The 22,323-nt window shown below is 44.6% G+C and overlaps 1 protein-coding gene and 1 long non-coding RNA gene across 2 annotated transcripts in view; one reads left to right on the top strand and one right to left on the bottom strand.

Moving 5' to 3' along the window:
* Window positions 1-14,717, bottom strand: part of KRBOX4 (KRAB box domain containing 4) — a 58,262-nt gene extending 43,545 nt beyond the window's left edge. Inside the window, exons 1-5 of the mRNA XM_057495509.1 lie at window positions 14,593-14,717; window positions 13,909-14,014; window positions 12,563-12,607; window positions 8,525-8,651; window positions 8,142-8,260 (exon numbers count right to left, since the gene is read on the bottom strand). Of these exons, the coding sequence (XP_057351492.1) occupies window positions 8,142-8,260; window positions 8,525-8,651; window positions 12,563-12,577 (261 nt within the window). The 5' untranslated portion in view covers window positions 12,578-12,607; window positions 13,909-14,014; window positions 14,593-14,717. The remainder of the gene's footprint in view (window positions 1-8,141; window positions 8,261-8,524; window positions 8,652-12,562; window positions 12,608-13,908; window positions 14,015-14,592) is intronic.
* Window positions 1-20,566, top strand: part of LOC130681863 (uncharacterized) — a 91,381-nt gene extending 70,815 nt beyond the window's left edge. The window contains exon 2 of the long non-coding RNA XR_008995071.1: window positions 19,349-20,566. This is a non-coding gene — a long non-coding RNA (uncharacterized LOC130681863). The remainder of the gene's footprint in view (window positions 1-19,348) is intronic.
* Window positions 20,567-22,323: the final 1,757 nt, after the last annotated feature.

A 22,323-nucleotide genomic window follows, 5' to 3' on the forward strand; every position in this document is an offset into this window, starting at 1 on the left:
CAAAATCCCTGATTCAAAAAGACATATACATCCCTATGTTTATTACTGCACTATTTGCAATAGCCAAGATGTGGAAGCAACCTAAGTGTCCATCAATAGATCAATGGATAAAGAAGAGGTGGTACATATACACAACGGAATATTATTCAGCCATGAAAAGAAAATAATTCTTGCCATTTGCAAAAACATGGGTGGATCTAGAGGGCATTATACTCAGTGAAATAAGCTGGGTGGAGAAAGACAAATACCACATGACTTCACTTATTTGTGGAATAGAAAAACAAAGCAAAACAGAAGGAACAAAACAGCAGTGGTCTCATAGAAAACGAGAAGTGACTAACAGTTAACAAGGGGGAGGGGTTGGAGTGGGTGCATGGAAGGAGGATAAAAGGGCACAAGAATTTGCAATCACAATATAAGTTGATCACGGGACTGCTGAACCACTGTGATGTACATTTAAAACCAACATAAGATTGTATATTAATGATACTTTAATAATATAGAAAAGAATGCAGTCACACCTTAATAAACATGTAATGAAAATACATGGAAAATACCCACCTAAGGACAGGGGCTGATTGCCAGGAGGACCAACCATATGATTAGAGGGTTGGAACTTTCAGTCCCACTCCTGGACCTCTGGAGATGAGAGAGCAGAAAGGGGCTAGAGGTTGAATCAGCCAATGACCAAAACATGACTATGTGGTGAGCCTCTGTAAAATCCCAAAATAACAGTGTTTTAGGCCCTTTTCCCTTTTCAGAGAGCTTCCATGCTTGGGGAGCCAGAACACTTGCATGTGCCACTGAGCCAGGCCCCAAACTCCATGAGGTCAGAAGCTCCTTTGTTTAGGACCGTGCCCTACATATCTCCTCATGTGGATGTTGACTCATAGCCTTTAATAAACCGGTAAATTTAAGTAAGTGTTTCCCTGAGTTCTGGGAGCTGCTCTAGCAAATTAATCAAACCTAAGGAGGAGCCCATTGGGACCTCCAATCTGTACCGGTTGGTCAGAAACACAGGTAACAGCCTGGGGCTTGTGACTGGCATCTGAAGCGGGGGTGTGGGACAGTTTTTTGAGGACTGAGTCCTTAACCTGTGCAATCTGATGTTATCTCTGGGTGGATAGTGCCAGAACTGAGTTGAATTCTCAGACCCACTGCTGGTATCTGAGAACTGGTTGGTATCATGAAGGGAAGAACCCCCCCACCCTCTGCCATAGACACACTGGAATTGGTCTCAGAACACCTACTCATGTTTTCATAGCTTAGGGTATACAGAATTTCCATGGAAAAGAACTCTCACTGAAGAGGAGTTCACAATAAAAAAATTAGAAACCTCAACAAGAAATGAATGCCAAAGAATTGAAAACTTACATCCACAGAAAAACCTGCCTGTAGATGTTTTAGAGCAGCTTTACTCATAATGGTTCAAAATATGAAGCTCCCTAGATGCCCTCCAATAGGTGAAGGGATAAAGAAATTGGTACATTCATACAAGGAATATTATTCAGCAAAAAAAAGAAATGAGCTATCAAGTTACAAAAAGACATGGAGGAACCTTAAATACATAATTGCTAATTGAAAGAAGCCAGTCTGAAAAGAGTACATATTATATGATTCCAACTATACGATATTCTAGAAAAGGTAAAACTACAGAGAAAGTAGAAAGATCAGCAGTTGCCAGGAGGGCAGGGGGAACGGATGAACAGGTAAAGCACAGCATTTTTAGAATGGTGAAACTATTCTGTATGATAAGATAATGGTGGCTTTTTATCCGTATGTCAAAACTCTAGAATTGTAGGATACAAAGAGTGAACCTTAATGTGAACCACTTACTTTAGTCAATAATGTACTGATATTTACTCATCAGTGTAACAAACGAACCACACTAATGCAGGCTGTTAATAATAGGGGAAACTGGTTTGGTGGAGGGCCATATAAGGAAACTCTGTATTAGATGGTCTATTTTTCTATAAATCTAAAAACTGTGTATGGAAATCTAAAAAATAAAACCCATTAATTTAAAAAGTAGAAGGATGGCAAAATACCATGAAAATGCTAACCGAGAGAAAGCTGGAGTAGCTGCATTAGGTTTGGATGACTTCAGAATAAGAAAGATTTTCCAGGAGAATGTGGGACATTAAAAAATGATAAGCAATAATTTCTCTAAGAAGACACGACAATCCTAAAAGTGCACGTACCTAATAACAGCACTTCCAAGTACATGAAGCAAAAATGCACAGAACTGAAAGAGAAATAAACAAATGCACAAGTACAATTGGAGACTTCACACTCCTTCTCTCAATAATTGATGGAACAAATACACAGAAAAACAGTGAAGATATAGAAAAACTTCACTTAATTGACACCCATACACTGCATCGAGCAACAACAAAATACATTTTTTTCAAGTGCCTGTGAAACATGGGACATATTCTGGGCCTTAAACAACCCCAGCAGATTTATAATAAAATAAATCATTCTATGTACAATAACAGTATTAAAGTAGAAATCAGTAACAGAAAGATAACTGGAAAACTCCAAATATTTAGAAATCTAACAATATACTTACTTCTAAGTAAGTCTTAAGGTAAATTTTAAAATATTTAGAATTAAAATGAAAATACAATATATAAGAATTTGTGGGACATAGTGAAAGTAGTGCTTTGAAAAATATTTATACCACTGAGTGCATAAATTAGAAATAAAAAAAACAAGAAGAAATAATAAAAATTACAGCAGAAATCAATCAATTGAAAATGGGGAATGTCCTGCTCTGGGTGAACTGTGGTATATCCATTTAGTAGAATACTACTCAGTGACACAAAGGAAGAAACTACTAATACAACCACCAGATAAATCTCCAGAGATTTGTACTGAGTGAAAAGAAGAACCAATCCCATAAGGTTACATACTGTATACATGAGTGCATTTGTATAATGGTCTTGAAATGACAAAATTACACAAATGGAGAACAAATTAGAGCTTGCCAGAGTTTAAAGAGAGGCTGGTAGGGGTGGAAAAAGATGGATACAGCTAGAGAAGAGCAACATGAGTGATCCTTGTGGTGATGGAAATGTTCTGTATTTTGCCTGTATCAATGTCTATACCCCGGTTGTATTCTGTACTAGTTTTGCAAGATGTCACCACTGGGGGAAACTGGGTAAAGGGTACAGGAAACCTCTCAGTATTATTTCCTATAAGTACATGTGAATCTATAATTTTTTTTAAATTACCTTAAAAAATAACCTAGTATTCCAAAGTGAAGAATGAAGAAACAGGCAATAGCTACCAAAAAGGAGGGGACAAACAGAAAAGAAATAATAAAATAAAAGACCTAAATCCAACAATATTCATGATTACATAAACTGTAACAGTCTAGGAAACACAATCACATCAATTGATCCATAAAAAAAGAATTTGCAATATTCAATACCCAGTCATGAAAAAATCTCTCAGAAAACCAGGATTAGAAGGAAATGTCCTCAACCTTTACCAACCATTTATGAAAGACCCTACAAGTAAACTTATGCCTAATGGTGAGAGAGTGAATGCTTTTGCCCCAAGATCAGTAACAAGGTAAGGATGTCAGTCTCCCTATACCCAGTCAATATTATATTGAAGATCCTAGCCAGTACATAAGGCAAAAAAAAAGAAATAAAGGCATCCAGATTGGACAGGAAGAAATAAAATTGTCCTTATTCACAACTACAGAATACTAGAAAATGCCCAACTAGTAACAAAAAAGCTAGCACTAATATGTGATCTTAGAAGGTCCCAGGATACAGAGCCAATACAGAAATTCATTAAAATGTCTACAAAATGTCAATGACCAGTAGGGAACTGAAAAGCCAATAAATACATATACATACACAGATCCCCACCATCTATGTTATAAGAATATAAAACACAAGACTAAATGAAACAAAGTATGTGTAAGACCCATCCATTCAAAACTATAAAACATTACTGAGATAAATTCTAAAGGATCTAAATAAATGGAGATACACAGTGTTAATAAATTGGAAGACCCAATATAGTTGGCATACCTATGATCCATAGACTCAATGCAATAGCAAACAAAATCCTCTGTAGGCCTTTTTTAAAAAAAATAGAAATTGACAACCTGATTCTAAAATTTATATGAAAATAGCAAGGAGCTAGAGTTGCCAAAAATGCCTTGAAAAGAAACAACAAATTTAGGGGGCTCACCCTCCCTGATCTGAGCACTTATATATTAAGGCTACGGTAATTAAGACAGTGTGGTATTGGCATATAGACTGACATAAACATAGTCAACTAATTTTCAAGATGGGTACCAGGGAAATTCATTGAGAAAGAACAGATTTTTTTCAAAAATGTTACTGGAACAATTGCAATTGAATATGTAAAAAGTAATAAAACAATGTTGACCCTTACCTCACACCAGATATAAAAATTAACTGACTATCAGTCATGGCCTCAAGGGTAAGAACAAAATTAAAAATCTTTTGAAGGAAAACACAGGAGAAAATACTTTTTTTCATTGGATTAGAAAGAGATTTGTAAATGGGACACAAAAGCATGAACCATAAAAGGAAAACTTGATAAAGTGAACCTTATCATAAATAAAAACATCTTCTTCAAAAGACAAAAGGCACAACCTGAGAGTACATACTTGGAAAACATGTAGACAATAAAGGCCTTGCATCTAGAATATACAGAGAACACTCCCAATTTAATAACACACAGAAACGGGAAACTATAGCAACAGACACTTCAGCAAAGAAGATACACAGATGACAAACACATGAAAAGATGCTCAACATCCTTAGCCATTACAGAAATGCAAATGTAAGTCACAATGTGATGCCCCTACACACCTCAGTGACAGGTGTGCTGCTGGGAAAACGAAATGGTACATCCACATTGGAAAACACTTTGACAATGTCTTACCAAGTTAAATATATGCTTACCATAGAATAAGCATATATTTAACTTAAATATAGTTAAATATATGCTTACCAAGCAACTCCGCTATAGATGTTTCCCCAAGAACTATAAATATGCCCACATAAATGTCTGTACAAGATGTTCACTAGCTTCATGTATAATAAGCAAATACCATGAACAAGGCAAATGTGCATGAACTGGCCCATGGAGAACAAACTGGAGCACTGTTCACCTGCAAAAGGGACAGAAAGTCACAACACGGGGGAGTCTGAGAATTAAGTGAAAGCAGCAAGACACATGAGACTACATGCTAGAAGACTCATTTCTACAACATTATAGAGAGAAGCAAAGTAGAAGAAAGGAAAACAGATCAAGTGTCGGTGTGGAGAGAGAAGCTTAACTATTAAAGAGAACAAGGATTTGGGGGGAGAATAAAATAGTCCAGTTATCTATGACTGTGGTGCTCGTTACGTGACTGAGTATTTGTCAAACCTGTAGAACTGCACACCTAAGAATGGTGAGCTTCATGGTATGTAAAATTATACCTCCACAAATCTCACTTAAAAAAAAAGAATGCAGCCCCATCATAATGAATATGCAATAGAAATATGTGGAAAATAAAGATGGGAATCATAATGTTATCACATACAAACAAATATCATCGTGTGCTATTAATGAATCTCCTTTCGTCAAAGTACCTATTCAGCAGTAAGGATAAACAATACTAACAAACCTCGAGCCCTAGTTCATGATGCACCTGTGGAGGTGTCTGGGGATGAAGTGTACCGATTTCCACAGCTCACTCTGAACAGCATCACAAAACACTGTGGCCGCTGCTGGCAGGACAGCGGCACCGGTGCACAGAGAGGCAAGAGGACAGCACGTGCAGCGAGGCACTCACTGGGGAATCAAGGAGGTGGTATTCCATGGGTGTGCAAATCACAATTCCTGCGCTTGCTCTGTGTGAAACTTTTTACTAAGAAAATGTTGGTGAGAAAAGAAGCTAAAGAACTGCAAGGAAAACCAAAGTAAGCAGAAATGGAAATAAAAGTAACAGGAGAAATCAACAGAACAGAAAGCAAATAGAGAAAATTCCCAAAGGCAAAAGTTCCTTCTGTGAAAATCTGTACAAGCTTGACTTCAGCACTGACTCTCCTACAGGGGATCGAACCAGCATTACTACTATCATGCAGCTGCTCTGCAGGCTAGCAGTTCTTGGAAGACCTTTACTTTCTCAGGAGAATTTATGGGACCAGCCAGAGATTCATTCAGCAGCCAGGGGAAGGTGCTGGAAGAAGCCTGAAGCTTGGAGGAACAGCGGAGGGGACCCTCTGTCCAGTGGGGAGTCCCAGGGCTCTGCCTGCCTTCCCATCCCATCTGATCCCATGCTCCTGGGTGGACAGCCTTTTTGTGTCTTCACGGGTCTCTCAACCCCCTCAGGGGACATTTAAAGCAGTGCATGTCAACTACACATGGGCTATCTAGAGTTTTGCTCAAAATGCACACAACCAGGCCCAGTGCAGGCTTTCTGAAATGATTTCTACAGGGTGGGGCCTACGCCTGAGTACCCTGAGAGTTCCACAGGTCACTATGTGGTAAACCTCTGGTTAACAATGGCAGCATTAAAAACATATCCTCTATGGCTAATATTAACGATAAAAACACTGATTGGAAAGACTCATCAGAAGAATTAAAAACAGAAACCTTGAGAGGAGGCTGCCCTTGGAGGTGTGACTAGGAATTCACCAAGATTACCTTGTATTCGTACTGTTATGGGCTCTTAAACTGAACATGTGTGTGCATTACTTCTCATATAACACAGTTTTCATAGAGGGAATTGTGACTCAAAGCATGGATGGCAGCTCTAAGTTTGCTTTTCCTCCTTCCAGGACACCACTGAAATGGGAAATACTCAGTCATTCCAGTTTCCGGAAATATCAGGCATCAGGAAAAGCAAGCCATCAGCAGACCAGACATCCTGATGAACCTCTACAAGGCAGCAGGTATGGGACTGACTGATAAATAAAGAAGAAACTGGAGCTGCAAGCAACCCTGGGAGCAGCTATGGGGAGGTGGGTGCAGCCAGCAGAGGGAGGCTCTGAGAGGGGCACATCTGCCCAGCAGGTTGGGCTCTGGGGAAGCCATTGGGAGACACCTAGGAGCCCCCCACAGCTGGAGCTCTGAGACTGACCTCTAGGCAGCTGTTGAAAAGCAGATTTGGATTCACCAAATCAGAGGTGAGCCCCAAAGGCCTGCATTTCTACTGAGAGCTGGGGCCGTACCTGGGCCACTGGTCCACAGACTACACTGAAGAGTGACAGCATTCCAGACAGACTTCTTTGGGACGGGCCTATGGAGTGGCCATTGTGACTGGGAGAGAAAGAGAGGAAGACGGACACCTGAAGAGTTTCTGGGTCCCCATAAGGGGTCCCAAGCAAACACAACCAGGGAAAAAGCATTCCTGCCCAGAGAGAGATGCTCACTGACGCATCCTGCTCTGGGGTAGGTAATGTCCTCCCCAGTTTCCTTTTTCACAGAAGAGAGAGACAGCAGAGAGGGAAGAGTTGACTGGGAGGGAAGTATTGAGAAGAGGAGGAATCTGATAACAGGCAGTACCAAGTCAGATGCAGGAGAGCCTGAGGAAATAAGGGAAACAGGCCAGGGAAGGGTGGCTCTGTTCAGCCACAGCTCGAGGACAACAATGACATGATGGGGACGGTGCCTAGCAGAGCTGAGGTCAGCAGCAAAGCTTTTTTGTCAATACCGACTCCAGCAGACCAGGCAGATAATTTCCCTGAGCTTGAAGAAAGACTCCAAGTTTCAGACTTGGAGTGTGCCAAAGAAGGAGGAAACATCCTGCCAACATCGCTGTCTCTCCTGATGAGAACGCAAATGCCCAAGAGAGGGGACAAGTCCTAAAGCTTGCAGAAGGGGCAAGGAGGGGGAGCAAGAAAGGCTGGTCCCTTCTCCCTAGCCACCCAGGGTGCTGGAAGGTAGAGATGGATCTAGAGAGCAGCAGGGGCTTCTCTCTGTCTGAGGCCAGGAGGCAAGAGGGGCTGTGGAAGGGCACGGAGCAGGGGATGGGGGAGGAAGCATTGCACAGACACCCCAGCAGCCCATCCCAGCAGACCCGAGTCCTGTCCCCAAGGCTGGGAGCCCTGCAAAGAACTCCTGGGTGCACCCCTGAAGCCAGATGCTCAGTGACCTACCAGCTGCCCTCGTCCTGGCCTCAGCTGGGCTGTTCCATGCCGGGGTCTCTCCTTCTGCATCCCGGCCTCTCCTCCTCCTCGTGACCTGAAGAACACATCTGCTTTGGCAACTCGGTACCCTGTGGAGGGAAAATGACACAGGACCTTGTTATCAATGCCAGAGGCACTCCAGAACTGAGGCCCGTCCTTGCAAGCACAGCACTTGCCCCTCAGTGCAGGTCATACACAGAATGGCGAGAACACAAATGCCCATACAGGGTGCAAACAGGATTACAGACTCTTTGACAGTTAGCCTTCAGCCTGAACTCATTCAGGGCTTCAGAGGCCCCTGGGAGCTGCAGCTGGGACAGGGAGACATGGGTAGCTGTAAGCTGGTCCCTCACCCATGGAAACCAGGTGGTTGTAGTTCTCCAGCATGACATCCCTGTACGCGTTATTCTGAGTGCAGTCCAGCTCCTCCCCCTCCTCCAGGGTGACGTCCACAAACACATCCCTGAAGGTCAATGACTCCTGCAACAGCACATGCGTCTTTAGCCCAGAGCGACCAGCTGGGGGACCGGGACAAAATGTCACATCACACAGTGCCTACTCTGTGCTGCCCTAACTCCTTCCCATGCAGCAAACGTTTCAATATCACCACCCCCCAGGAAATCCCTGACCAAAGAGGAAAGGGAGGCACACAGAGTGTAAAGTCACTGGTGCAGGGCCACCAAGCTAGGAATCAGGGATTACATCCATGGGGTCCCGTTTCCCCACCCAGTTTTTTAACCATGACCCTGCATGGCCATCTCTACATAACTGTTCCTGTGCTGCTCATGGTCCACAACTTGGCAGCATATGTTACAGAGTGTTTATGTAACTAAAATTAGTTTGAACTTTGGGGAGAAACAGATGAAGCACAAGAAATACCTGACCCTGGAAATGTATTCTTTCAACACAATTTCCTGAAGAGAGACCAAGCTGATCAGTCCCAAGGATGTAAAGATTCACACAAACAAACAAAACACCTCCTGAACTGAAGGAGCTTCAGTCTTGTAGAGGGAGAAAAACAACACTTGCAAACTCCTCTATGAGAGGGGGGGAGGGAGGGTGGGCTGCCTGTCCAACAAGGACAATGACAGGTAGGACAGGGTCAGAGAAGGAAGCCCCAGTTCAGCTTGGGGCAGGCAGAGAAGGCCTTGCAGAGGATATGGAGTCAGAACTTCTAAACCAGGTACTCAATCCTGACTGTGTGATAACAGAAAATCTATGCTATTGGTGTCTCCCCCAGGTTCCTGGCACAGAGCTCCTCAAGCCCCTGCAAATTCCTAAGTGATACAAGCACTAGGCGCATCGCTTGTTCTAATATTTGTTACTGTACAAAGCTGACACTCGGCTCCCTGACACTCTGCTCCTGAAGCCCTTGGAAATTCCCTTAGTGACTAGAGCACCAGGAGCATTTTTGTTTTAATGAGGTGACCCTTGGAGGGCCTGGATGGTTCCCGGATGGGCTGGTCACCAGACAGAATAAGCCAGGATTATAAGCTTAGAATTCTGAGCCTCAGCCCCATCCTCCAGAGAGGAGCGAGGGGCTGGAATGGAATAACGATCCACCCTTCCTACCTGAGGAAGCCTCTGGAAAATCCCAGCGCATGGAGTTCAGAGAGCTTTCACACATCCACACCAGGAGGAGATGCACCCCAACCCCATGGTGACAGGAGCTCTGTGCTCAGGTCCCTCCCAGACCTTGTCCTGTGAATCTGTTCATCTGGCTGCTCACCTGTATCCTTTCTCACATCTCTATAAACTGCTAAAGGTAAGTGTTTCCCTGAGTTCTGTGAGTCACTCCAGCAAATTAATCGAACCCAAAGTCAGGGGTGGGAGTTTTTGGAACCTCCAATTTAGAGCTGGTTGGTCAGAATCACAGGTGACAACCTGGCCTTGCAATGAGCATCTGAAGTGGGGGTGCAGGTTTGTGGAACCGAGCCCTTCACCTGTGGGGACTGACCCTCCCCAGGTAGATGGTGTCAGACCCAGGTCACATGGTAGGACACCCAGTGGTGTCCCGGAGAGTGGCTTGGCATGGGGAAGACCCTCCGCATGGCTGGTGACCAGGAGAGCCAGAAACAAAGTGTTTTAAGGCTACACACAGGAAAGAAAGACACGCTAGTGAAGAACTGGTTTTCTGTCTATCCAGGAGGAGACTGAACTGGCTTTTCCTTGATGATGACCAACAGTTCTACTCTTAGCTAGTTAATCAGGAGAGAGGAACAGGAAGCAGAAGCTATCTGTCTGGCTTGGTCTGTAGACTGAGGCAAAAACGGAAAGTCTGTATTTGGCTGGTCACCACCAAACTGGAACTGGCTTTTCTCACTGCCCAGATTCCTGTCAGAGAGCAATAACCTACCTATTTAGGCTCTGGATCCATCCTGACTCACCCACACTTGGTAGTCCTAAATGGAAGAAGACATTCTGCACCTAGGAGGTCCCAACAGGCCATACATGACAGAGTTTACTCAGCTTTGCAGAAGACACTACACAGGGAACAGTGTGCAGAAGGGCAATGACAGGCAGGTGGCGCCAGTAGGAGGCATCCTCGGAGCAGCCCACCCCCTCCTCCCTCCTGTCCCAAATGATGGCTCAGGAGCTAGGAACCATGACCACACTGGTGGGCACGGGGGCCACTTGGCTTAGAAGCCCTAAGCTGTCAAAATTCTAGATGCACGTAGTCTTTCACCTAGAAGTCTTGACTCTACCAAGTTATCTCCCAGATCAGACGTATGTGGATACAAAGTGAAATGCACATAGGTAGGTATCGCTACATTGTTTATGGTACCAAAAGACTAGACATATCCTAAATGCACATCCCTGGCAGAGAGGTAAATATATAATGGTATTTCCAGCCAGTGGAATTCAGCAGCCATATCTCTAAGTGGGGTACAACCTGGGCAATTTGTCCTCCAGGGAACACTTGGCAACGTCTGTAGAAATTTTTCAGTGTCACAAGGGGGGTGGGGTGGGGGCGCTGGCATCAGAGGGTAGGGGTCAGCAATGCTGCTAAATGTCCTCAGGTGTGCACGACAGCCCTCCACAACACAGCATGATCTGGCCCAAAATGTCAAAGAAGACCCAGCTTGACCAAATGCACAGTGAAATGGAATGGTCACAATAAGGACCATAATGTGCTGTAATCTGGGAGCAAGGCAGAAAGGAAAAGAAAGCAGGGTTCTTATACCAACATAGACAGATATGCATGCATTATCTCTGGAAGAACGTACAAAAAAATGAAGGAGATGGGAGGATGGGGTGAGAAGGAGAACTATTTTTCACTGTGTCTCAAACAAAGCTGTTTGAATTTTTTTTACCGTAAGTACAAATTACTTCTTAAAAGGCTCAATTCCAGTAATTAATGCACTATTCAGAATGTGTTTTTAGAATTTTGACATCCATGTTCTTCAGTGAAAGTGGTCTATCATTACTGTTTTGCTGCACCTTAGTCAAATTTAAGGTTAAGCAACTTTATAAAAGGAACCAGACTCCATTTCATCTTTTAACAGGCTGGGAAAGCTGAACATGGAAATTATCTGGTGTTTAAAATACTGTGAAAGTAGTAATTAGTGGTGGATTGGGAAGGTCAAATTTAAAGTGTGGATACCTTTGACTAGAAAATCCTCCTCCCAGGTGCATTCTCCATATAAACCTGCACTATTGGACATATACATGCAGAACGTCATTTAAGAGGTACTGTTCATAACAGCAAAAGAAAATTAAAATCCTAAACGTCCACAAAGAGAGAAAGAGGTAAATGATAGCTCCCTATCAGTCCTAACCTTTCTGTACTGACAAGGAACACCACCCAGAATATAATCAGGTGGGAAAAGCAAGAAGGGAATGGGAGTATGGTGGCATTTGTGCAAAAGCAAATGCATTACAGATACATCTGCTCAGTTAATTGAACTGACATAAATGCATCTACCCCACGCTATCACCAAATTGTTGACAGTAGGCATCTCTGAGAAAGAATGTGGTCCTGTGGGGAGATGAAATGGGGAGTTTGGGCTGCTGTTTTTTATGCATATTAAATCACAAGAGCATGGATTCATTTTCAGTATCTTAAACATAATCAAATATCAAAAAGTGAAAACTGAAAGTGAAGAAAGGGAAAAAGCAAGATGAGTCTGTATTTCTACAATCTGATCTGAAAAGGAAAGGAAAAAGATGAGGCCCATTTTCCTGAGGAAGAAGTAGGTCAGAAAAGTCTTTTTATATCTTTTTTTTTTCTGTGGGGAGGGTAAGATTGGAGAAACCTGAGGTACATTACAGGTTGAAGAGAAAGCAGCAAGAACAGATGGACAGGGATGAACAGGTTATAACACAGACTCCTCAGAGCTGCCTCAAGGTCACTGGAAACAAAATCAGGGACAGGTAAGTCAGGAACTCACCTGGGACATGGCCATGCTGTTCTGCCGGGGATGAAGGATGGAGACCTATGAAGGCAGAATGAGGAGGGTGGAGAGGAGTGCACACCGCCATGAGACCATCATCATCGTCGGCCTTGCACCATGGAGAGAATGAACAGGAACGTGGCCTGGGAGCTCCAGCCCGTTCCCCTGGGACATCCCTAAGCCCACGTGGGCTTTCCCCATGGAATTTTTTCTCTTCCTGGACAGATGCATGACATGTGTCTAATTAACCCTTTCCTCAAGTGTCCCTAGAAATGCGTCAGAATGGACCAATAATAAGTGAGCACAAGGACGCAAGACTATTAACTGTACTTGTTTTAAACATCCAAACAGTGGAAGCAGCAAAGCCTGCAGTAAATGGGACTCAGTTAAAAAATAAGACACACATAAAATGGGAATTCCACACGGGCTTGAAAAATGCAATGGGATCTTGTTCTCATTTCTTAACATTTAAAGCTGGTTACAAAAGAGCGAGTACAGTGTGACCCCATGTGTTGAGACTATGTATGCACAGAGAAGGAGCATTTGTGAAAAAGCTGACACTGGTTCCCTTAGGTGATGTACCATTTCTTCTTGGTTTACTTGCATTTTCTCATTTTGACAGTGAATATTGATTACTAGTAAAATCAAAATGATTACAAATCACCCTTTATCACACTGAGCCCGAGGTGACAGACCCTGAGCAAAGTCCACAGGACAGGGAGGTCTGCTGTGGTTTGGAGGAGGTGACAAACCAGGGCTCAGAGCCCTGGGGAAGGGAAGGCGAGGGGACAGGGCAGTGAGGAGCCCAGCACTTGCCAATTCCACACAGAGCTGGAATCCACTGACCTTGCCCCTGCCCCTCCTGGCCTTTGCCAGCCCACCACCACCCTGTTCCTGCCCCACCACTTCCTCCTTCCCATGATTTCCATTCGACTGGCATGCTCTTCCTTGTCTGGCAGTTTTCAAAATAAAGTTTCCGAGGAGCTTTTGTGCAGAGTAACCACTCTCGCTGCAGTGATACCTGGGACAGCCTCAAGACAACAGGGCACACAGCTCTGCGGCTTAACAAGTGCCGTTCTCAAGCCCAGTTACAGCGGCTGCAAAATGAGGCAGCAGAACTAGACAACAGCATCCCCAGCTCCTCCCTCTGCCCTGAGCACTGGGCCTTTCCCATGAGCCTCCTCCCTCTGCCCTGGGCTCTGGGCTGAGATTCCCCCGCAGCGCTCCTCACAGGGGCTGTCCCGTTCCTAAGGAAGCAGGACCAAAGGATTCAGAGACAAATGCATTTCAGCTGGGACCATCACCGCAGCACCAGATCTCTGCCTCTCACGCGGGAAACTCACCTCCTTCTGAGGCCTCAGACCGGGTCTTCTGCAGACTAAGGGAGCTCTGGTTCAGACGCGCCGGAGTCTGAAGTCGTGAGCTGTGGTCTCAGTTATGTGCTCTGAGCTGTGAACACAATGACCACACACGAAAGGCAATTAGCAACCCCTCTGATGGAGTGAAGTTGAGGAAAATCCAAACGTTTTGCTCAACACAAGGCGGCACAGGGCCTCATCTCGTTTTAAGCGTTAACGTTTAATAGGAGCTCAGTTATTGCCAGACACGGAGCTAAACACTGTCTGATTTTGGAGTCCGGCTCTGGAACCAAACTGCCTGCCTGCGTCTGTCGATAAAAGTGAGTGCCTCCTATGTGCCGGTTCTACCGCTGATGTGCTGGAGAGACATCAGTGACAAACAGCAGAGTCCCCGATCCTGCGAAGCTGTAATCTAGCAGGGGAGACAGGCAGTAAGCAACATTGATAAACTGAGAAATTCAGGGTATGTTACTTACCAAGCTATAAGCGTATGTGGAGGAATAACCAAGCAAAAGAAAAAGGACCCCCAGGTTTACAAGCTGCGTGACTTTGGACAGGTTTCCCAGCCTTTCTGTCTTGCTTTCTCCCTGGTAAAGGAAGATGGTCGCTCTACCGACTCACAGGGCGAGGGTGAACATGAATGGGAAACACAGGGCGCCTCGCACTTACCGGGCACTCGGTCAGCAGGCGCTGAATGAATCGACGACTCAGTGACTCGGGGACGCCTCAGCTCGCCAACCAACGTTCACCCCCAGGGCGCGAATCTGTCACCCCGGCCCCTCTGCCTCTCCGCCCCTCCGCCCCTCCCCGTCAAGCCCAGCCCCAGTGCCTCCTCTCCTTACTCCGCGACTGGAGCCTGACATTTCAGGGCGGATACCAGCAGCCGGCGTTACCCCGCGCCGCCCTCGGGTTCCGCAGAGCACGTCCGCTGCCGTCACCCCGGCGCGCCAGGTCAGCGCGGCCACCGCCAATGGCCGGCAGGGCGCCGTTCGGGGACGCTGACTCTGACTCTGAGCGAGATGGGACGACAGCGTGTGGCCATTTTCCGTGACAAGTGGCACGAAGGGCAGGGCAGGCGTCTGCGGGCGGCAAGAAGCTAACATTCGATTGCAGCGGCCACGGTGCCGCTGCCTCCTAGACCGAAGCGCCCCGCCCATTCGTTGTCCTGCGCCGTCGGCCCTCCGCGTGGCTGCGCACCCTGGGGAGTTCGCGCCCCTCCGTCCCCCGTGACGCGCTTTACGCTTCCTTTAGCTCCTCGGGAGAGGCAAAAGGGGCGAGGCTCCAGTCGCCGTGCACAGCGGCACAGGAGCGCGGACATGTTGGGGGCGGACCGGCCCCTTACAGTTGGGCGGTGCTCCAGAGCGCGGCGCAGGGAGCAGGGCCAGAGCTCTTCCCTGGAGGACGAACTGGGAAAGGGACTGAGGCCTCATTCTCCCGAGGTGAATCCAGGATCTCTAGTTTCTGGGGCCCTGAGAGAATCTGGGTTTTGCTGTTTTGAAAACAGAGCACGAACTGGCAGAGTCACCGACGAAGCAGCCTCTGCCAACCTGGCCTTTAAATGTCCTGAAGTGCCCTCGAGGAAAGTTTTCTGGTTCCTGTCAGGGTCTGGGGCAAAGATGCCAAGTGTGTGCTGTGTGCTTGTACCGGTGGGGTCGCAGAGCAGAACACTTGGGCTGTGCATGGCAGGGTCTCAGCTCACATATGCCCCGGTTCCTTCTGGGCCGCAGCCAACACATGCCTGGTACTGTTGAGAGAAGCGTGTGACAAAAGCAGTCATGGAATCCACCATACATTTATTTAAGCTTCCGTTTGAGCATACCAGTTTCTCCTCTTTCCTTTGCCCTTTGTGAGTCAACACACATTCCTCAGGCAGTTTGAAGGAATGAATGCCCAACTCTACTACCCAGAGTTGTCCTGGGAGGTGACTGTCTGAGCCTGTGTAAAAGTTCGAGGAGAAGCCTGTTCGCTGTCAGGCCTGTGAGCAGGGCATTGCCCACCGCCCCAGCAACCGCTGTGAATTTCTGTACGTGTGTAAGTGATGTTCAGGTCCAGAGACAAGAGATACTGAACTTTATTTCTAGTGGAGGGGTGACCAACCTGATAACGATGTCTGACATCACTATCACCAGGCAGGAAAGGGTTCATAGAGTTAGTATGACAGTGTCCTGAGGACAGGAGTGAAACCTCCAGTTGCAGAAAGGCGTAGTCTTTGGCCCTGGTCCCACTGTCCCGTATTCTGATTCTAGCAGGAAGGAGTGCCTGCACAGGAGGAGAGGGGCGGATACTTCAGATGGGGCCTGGGGACGGACACACCTTGACTGCTCGTGCAGTGCCGGCATTTGCTAGTGTGACTGTGGCAGCCAGGAACCTAGAATCATGCTGAGGTGTTCTTCCAGCCCGTACTCTGCCCAGGCTGCTGGGACCTACCAATCAGGACAAAAGGAAGGTTGGCGCCACCTTTTACTGGCCATCCAGTCCTCAGTCCCCACTTCTGTGTCATCGCTGAGGACCACCTGCCCAAATGACTGTGGTGACTAGTGAGGGAACAGCTCTAGAACCCCCAGCCCAGGACTTGGGCCACAGCAGGCCCCTGGTACAGGGTGACAGTTCCCACTGTCCTCCCCCGCAGGCTGGGGAACATGCTGGTGCCACTGCTGCACCTCTGGCCCCACAGGCTTCCTCTTTGTCTCCTCGCACAGTTGAGCGTGTGCCTGCCACTGGCCTCCCTCAAGATCACCATTTACATGCAACTGAAATCATGTTTTTAAAGGGCAATTAGGCTCCCACTTAAGGTAAAATTAATTGTAAAGAGTAAACCCATAGGCCCGGTTGCTCAAGCCCTATACATTGAAAAAAAAGCCTGCCTCAGGAGGCCTGGTCCTTGTCTGGTTCCCAGGAAGCGCTGCTAAGCCCCTGGCACATTCTGCCTAATAAGAGTGTTTTCCTATTGCAGGCATTGCTCTTCCAGTTAGACCAGATAGTTTATGCAGACAGAGTGGCTTATGGTGAACATCTGTTTTTGTATGTGTGAAGCCCTGGGTTGTGCTATATTAATTTGACATCTGGGGGCTGTAGACTGAGTCGCTATTGTCCTTCACATGAATGCTCCATGCTGCATGTCCTGCGATGAAAACCCTGGGTCCCAGGGGCAGAGCCAAGATGGCGGCGTGAGTAGAGCAGCAAAAATATCCTCCCAAAACCACATATATTTTTGAAAATACAACAAAGACAACTCTTCCTAAAAGAGAGACCAGAAGACACAGGACAACAGCCAGACTACATCCACACCTGCGAGAACCCAGCACCTGGTGAAGGGGGTAAGATACAAGCGGCGGCCCGGTGGTACCCGAGCGCCCCCACCCCAGCTCCCAGTGGGAGGAGAGGAGTGGAGTGGGGAGGGAGAGGGATCCCAGGACTGCTGAACACCCAACCCTAGCCATCCTCACTGGAGCACAGACACACAGTGTGTGCATGGGGTACTGGAAACTAGGGAAATGGGACAGTAAGACCTGTGAGTTGGTCCCTGCAGTCAGGGCCCTGGGGACAAAGAAAAGCAAGTACTTTTTGGAAGTCTTAAAAAGACAGGGACCCCCACAGCTGGATGGAAACATTCTGGGACCCCCTCAGGAGGGAACTTCGGGCACCCTAAACCCCTGGATAGCAGGGCAGCTCAGAGGCCCCTCACAGAGATAAACAGCCTCCCAGCCGTTTCCTCTCCGATGCGGCTCCGCCATATCGGAGCAGCAGGCCACGCCCACAGCAACAGCGGAGATAAACTCCATAGCGGCCGGTCAAGAATCAGAAGCCCCGTCTGAGTGCACCTGAACAGCACAAGCCACTAGAGGTCGCGGTTCTCCCAGGAGAGGAAGGCCACAAACCAACAAGGGACATTCTCCCAGCCGTCACTAGTGCCAGCTCTGCAAACTATCTCTATCGCCATAAAAAGGCAAAATTTGAGGTAAAGATAACAGAGACAACACCTGAGAAGGAGACAGACCTAACCAGTCTTCCTGAAAAAGAATTCAAAATAAAAATCATAAACATGCTGATGGAGATGCAGAGATATATACAAGAGCTAAGGGATGAAGTCCAGAGGGAGAATACCAACGTCCAGAGGAAGATTACAGAAGTGAAACAAACTCTGGAAGGATTTATAAGCAGAATGGATAAAATGTAAGAGGCCATTGATGGAATAGAAAACAGAGAACAGGAACGCATAGAAGCTGACACAGAGAGAGATAAAAGGATCTCCAGGAATGAAACAATATTAAGAGAATTGTGCGACCAATCCAAAAGGAACAATATCTGCATTATAGGGGTACCAGAAGAAGAAGAGAGAGAAAAAGGGATAAAAAGTGTCTTTGAAGAAATAATTGCTGAAAACATCCCCAAACTGGGGGAGGAAATAATCGATCAGACCACGGAAGTACTCAGAACTCCCAACAAAAGGGACCCAAGGAGGACAACACCAAGACACGTAATAATCAAAATGGCAAAGATCAAGGACAAGGACAGAGTTTTAAAGGCAGCTAGAGAGAAGAAAAAGGTCACCTATAAAGGAATACCCATCAGGCTAACACCAGACTTCTCAACAGAAACCTTACAGGCCAGAAGAGAATGGCATGATATATTTAACGCAATGAATCAGAAGGGCCTTGAACCAAGAATAATGCATCCAACATGATTATCATTTAAATGTGAAGGAGGGATTAAACAATTCCCAGACAAGCAAAAGTTGAGGGAATTTGCCTCCCGCAAACCACCTCTACAAGGTATTCTAGAGGAACCATTCTAGACGCGAGCAGTCCTCAGACTAAACAGATGTCACCAGAGAAAATAAAATCACAGCAAAGAAAGCAGACCAACCAAATACTAACTAAAGGGAAAAAATAAAATCAACTACCGACTAAAAGCAGTTAAAGGAAACACGAAAGAGCACAGAATAAAACAACCAACATATAAAGAATGGAGGAGGCTGTGTGGTGACCTCCAATGAGTTCTACACAATGGTATAAAGGGCATATCAAAGTGTGGGCAAAGGGTCTGTTTGTGTTTATACAGAGGATCAAAGCCTAATTTGGCTACCCAGAAAATGAACTAAGATACAACATGAAGAAGAACTTCCAACATCAGCACTCTCTGGAAGAGTCGTATCAGAAGATGATCATCAAAAAACCTCACAAAGATCCAGGCGATGCTGCAGTTGTAGCTGCATTCATCCCACCGGTTCCTGGACTTGCCATTGAAATGAAGAAGGAGATATCTAAGCTGGCCTGTGCATACAGCAAAACAACAAATTTGACTGGATCTATACTGTTGGAACACAACCAAGAATTAGGAAAAGTGCAAGTTGTAGCACTCCAAAATCTTACAACTACAGACTATCTACTATTAAAAGAACATATGGGATGTGAACAGTTACCAGGAATGGGTTGTTTTAATTTGTCTGATTTCTCTCAGACTGTTCAAGTACAGTTGGACAATATCCATTATATCATAGACAAATTTTCACAAATGCCTAGGGTGCCTAACTGGTTTTCTTGGCTTCACTGGAGATGGCTGGTAATTATAGATCTACTTGGGTTATGTAACTGCATTCCTATTATGTTAATGTGTGTGCACAATTTAATTAGTAGTTTAAAACCTATACATGCTTAAGTTACTCTACAAGAAGATACGTCAAAGAAACAATGAATCTTCCCATGTTTTCTTCCGTCTGCTACCTCTATAGCTTTTCTCTTCCTTCCTAATTACAACCCTTAAATAGAATTCATACCTCATATTGAATTTACCGAGTATCATAATTCCTCCAAGTGGTAAAGATACCTCAAGACAAATGCTGGGCATAGAAGCAACAGGGCATAAATCTGCAAAGAAGTAAAAAGCTAACCTTTTCAAAGAATATTGTTCTTTCTCAGTTACCAACTTTACATTTCCCTGTATGGCCCCGGAAGATGGCTGGTTAGCCAGAGACAGGCAAGATTTCTCAAGGGAGGAACAACCTAAGACAGGCACAGTCGCAGGGGGGCCATCAGGTGAGAAATTGGGGATCAACAGAGGTGAGGCTTAGAACCTCACCCCTCCTATTTTGAGAGAAATCTTCTGCATCCGTGGATGTTTTATTGCCCTTGTCTAGCTTGGATTAACACATAGTCTACAGGCACACACCTGATCATCTACATTTGCTCTCTTACAACACTAAACTATGTTTTCTACCTTTATCTTGCATCTACCTACCACTTCAGCATTTTATTAAAAATAATAATAATAATAAAGGGAGAAACTTGGGATTCACATATAAATCAAGTATAAAAATCAAACAAATATTCATATATGACCTGATTGTTTATAGTTCATAATCAGGGATCAAAACCGAAAGTTTCTGTGATGACTGCCCTTGTACTGTTCACCATGTAAGAATTTATTCACTATATAAGAATTTGTTCACCATGTAAGAACTTGTTTGTTATGCTTCAGAAGATTGGAGACTGAAGAGAATTAGACTGGGGGTGGATTAATGATTGTACATTGAGCATTGACTCCCCTATACAGAATTTTATTGTTTTTAACAACCATTTGATCAATAAATATGAGAGATGCCCTCTCAAAAAAAAATAATAAATAAATAAATTTTTTAAAAAAAGAATGGAGATGGAGGATTAAGAAGGGAGAGAAGAAGAGAATCTCCAGACAGTGTATATAAGAGCTCAATAAGCAAGCTAAGTTAGGCAGTAAGATACTAAAGAAGGTAAACTTGAACTTTTCGTAACCACAAATCTAAAGCCTACAATGGCAATAAGTACATGTCTTTCAATAATCACCCTAAATGTGAATGGACTGAATGCACCAATCAAAAGACACAGAGTAATAGAATGGATAAAAAAGCAACACCCATCTATATGCTGCATCCAAAAAACTCACCTCAAACCCAAAGACATGCACAGACTAAAAGTCAAGGCATGGAAAAACATATTTCATGCAAACAACAGAGAGAAGAAAGCAGGGGTTGCAGTACTAGTATCAGACAAAATAGACTTCAAAACAAAGAAAGTAAGAAGAGACAAAGAAGGACATTACATAATGATAAAGGGCTCAGTCTAACAAGAGGATATAACCATTATTAATATATATGCACCCAACACAGGAGCACCAGCATATGTGAAACAAATACTAACAGAACTAAAGGGGGAAATAGAAGGCAATGCATTCATTTTAGGAGACTTCAACACGCCACTCACCCCAAAGGATAGATCCACTGGACAGAAAATAAGTAAGACACGGAGGCACTGAACAACACACTAGAACAGTTGGACCTAATAGACATCTATAGAACTCTACAACCAAAAGCAACAGGATACACATTCTTCTCAAGTGCACATGGAACATTCTCCAGAATAGACCACATAAGAGTCCACAAAAAGAGCCTCAGTAAATTCCAAAAGATTGAAATTCTACCAACCAACTTTTCAGAACACAGAGGTATAAAACTAGAAATAAATTCTACAAAGAAAACAAAAAGGCTCACAAACATATGGAGGCTTAACAACATGCTCCTAAATAATCAATGGATCAATGAACAAATTAAAATAGAGATCTAGGAATATATGGAAACAAATGACAACAACAACACAAAGGCCCAACTTCTGTGGGACGCAGAGAAAGCAGTCTTAAGAGGAAAGTATATAGCAATCCAGGCACACTTAAAGAAGGAAGAACAATCCCAAATGAATAGTCTAACATCACAATTATCGAAACTGGAAAAAGAAAAACAAATGAGGCCTAAAGTCATCAGAAGGAGAGACATAATAAAGATCAGAGAAGAAATAAACAAAATTGAGAAGAATAAAACAATAGAAAAATCAATGAATCCAAGAGCTGGTTCCTTGAGAAAATAAACAAAATAGATAAGCCTCTAGCCAAACTTATTAGGGGAAAAAAGAGAATCAACACACATCAACAGAATCAGAAACGAGAATGGAAAAATCACTACAGACTCCAGAGAAATACAAAGAATTATTAAAGACTACTATGAAAACCTATATGCTAAAAAGCTGGAAAACCTAGAAGAAATGGACAACTTCCTAGAAAAATACAACCTTCCAAGACTGACCAAGGAAGAAACACAAAAGTTAAACAAACCAATTATGAGCAAAGAAATTGAAGCGGTAATCAAAAAACTACCCAAGAACAAAACCACCGGACCAGACGGATTTACCTCGGAATTTTATCAGACACACAGAGAAGAAATAATACCCATTCTCCTTAAGGTTTTCCAAAAAATAGAAGAGGAGGGAATACTCCCAAATTCATTCTATGAAGCCAACATCACCCTAATACCAAAACCAGGCAAAGACCCCACCAAAAAAGAAAATTACAGACCAATATCCCTGATGAATGTAG

This window comes from Manis pentadactyla, chromosome X, assembly GCF_030020395.1.
Source record: "Manis pentadactyla isolate mManPen7 chromosome X, mManPen7.hap1, whole genome shotgun sequence".
Lineage (NCBI taxonomy): Eukaryota > Metazoa > Chordata > Mammalia > Pholidota > Manidae > Manis > Manis pentadactyla.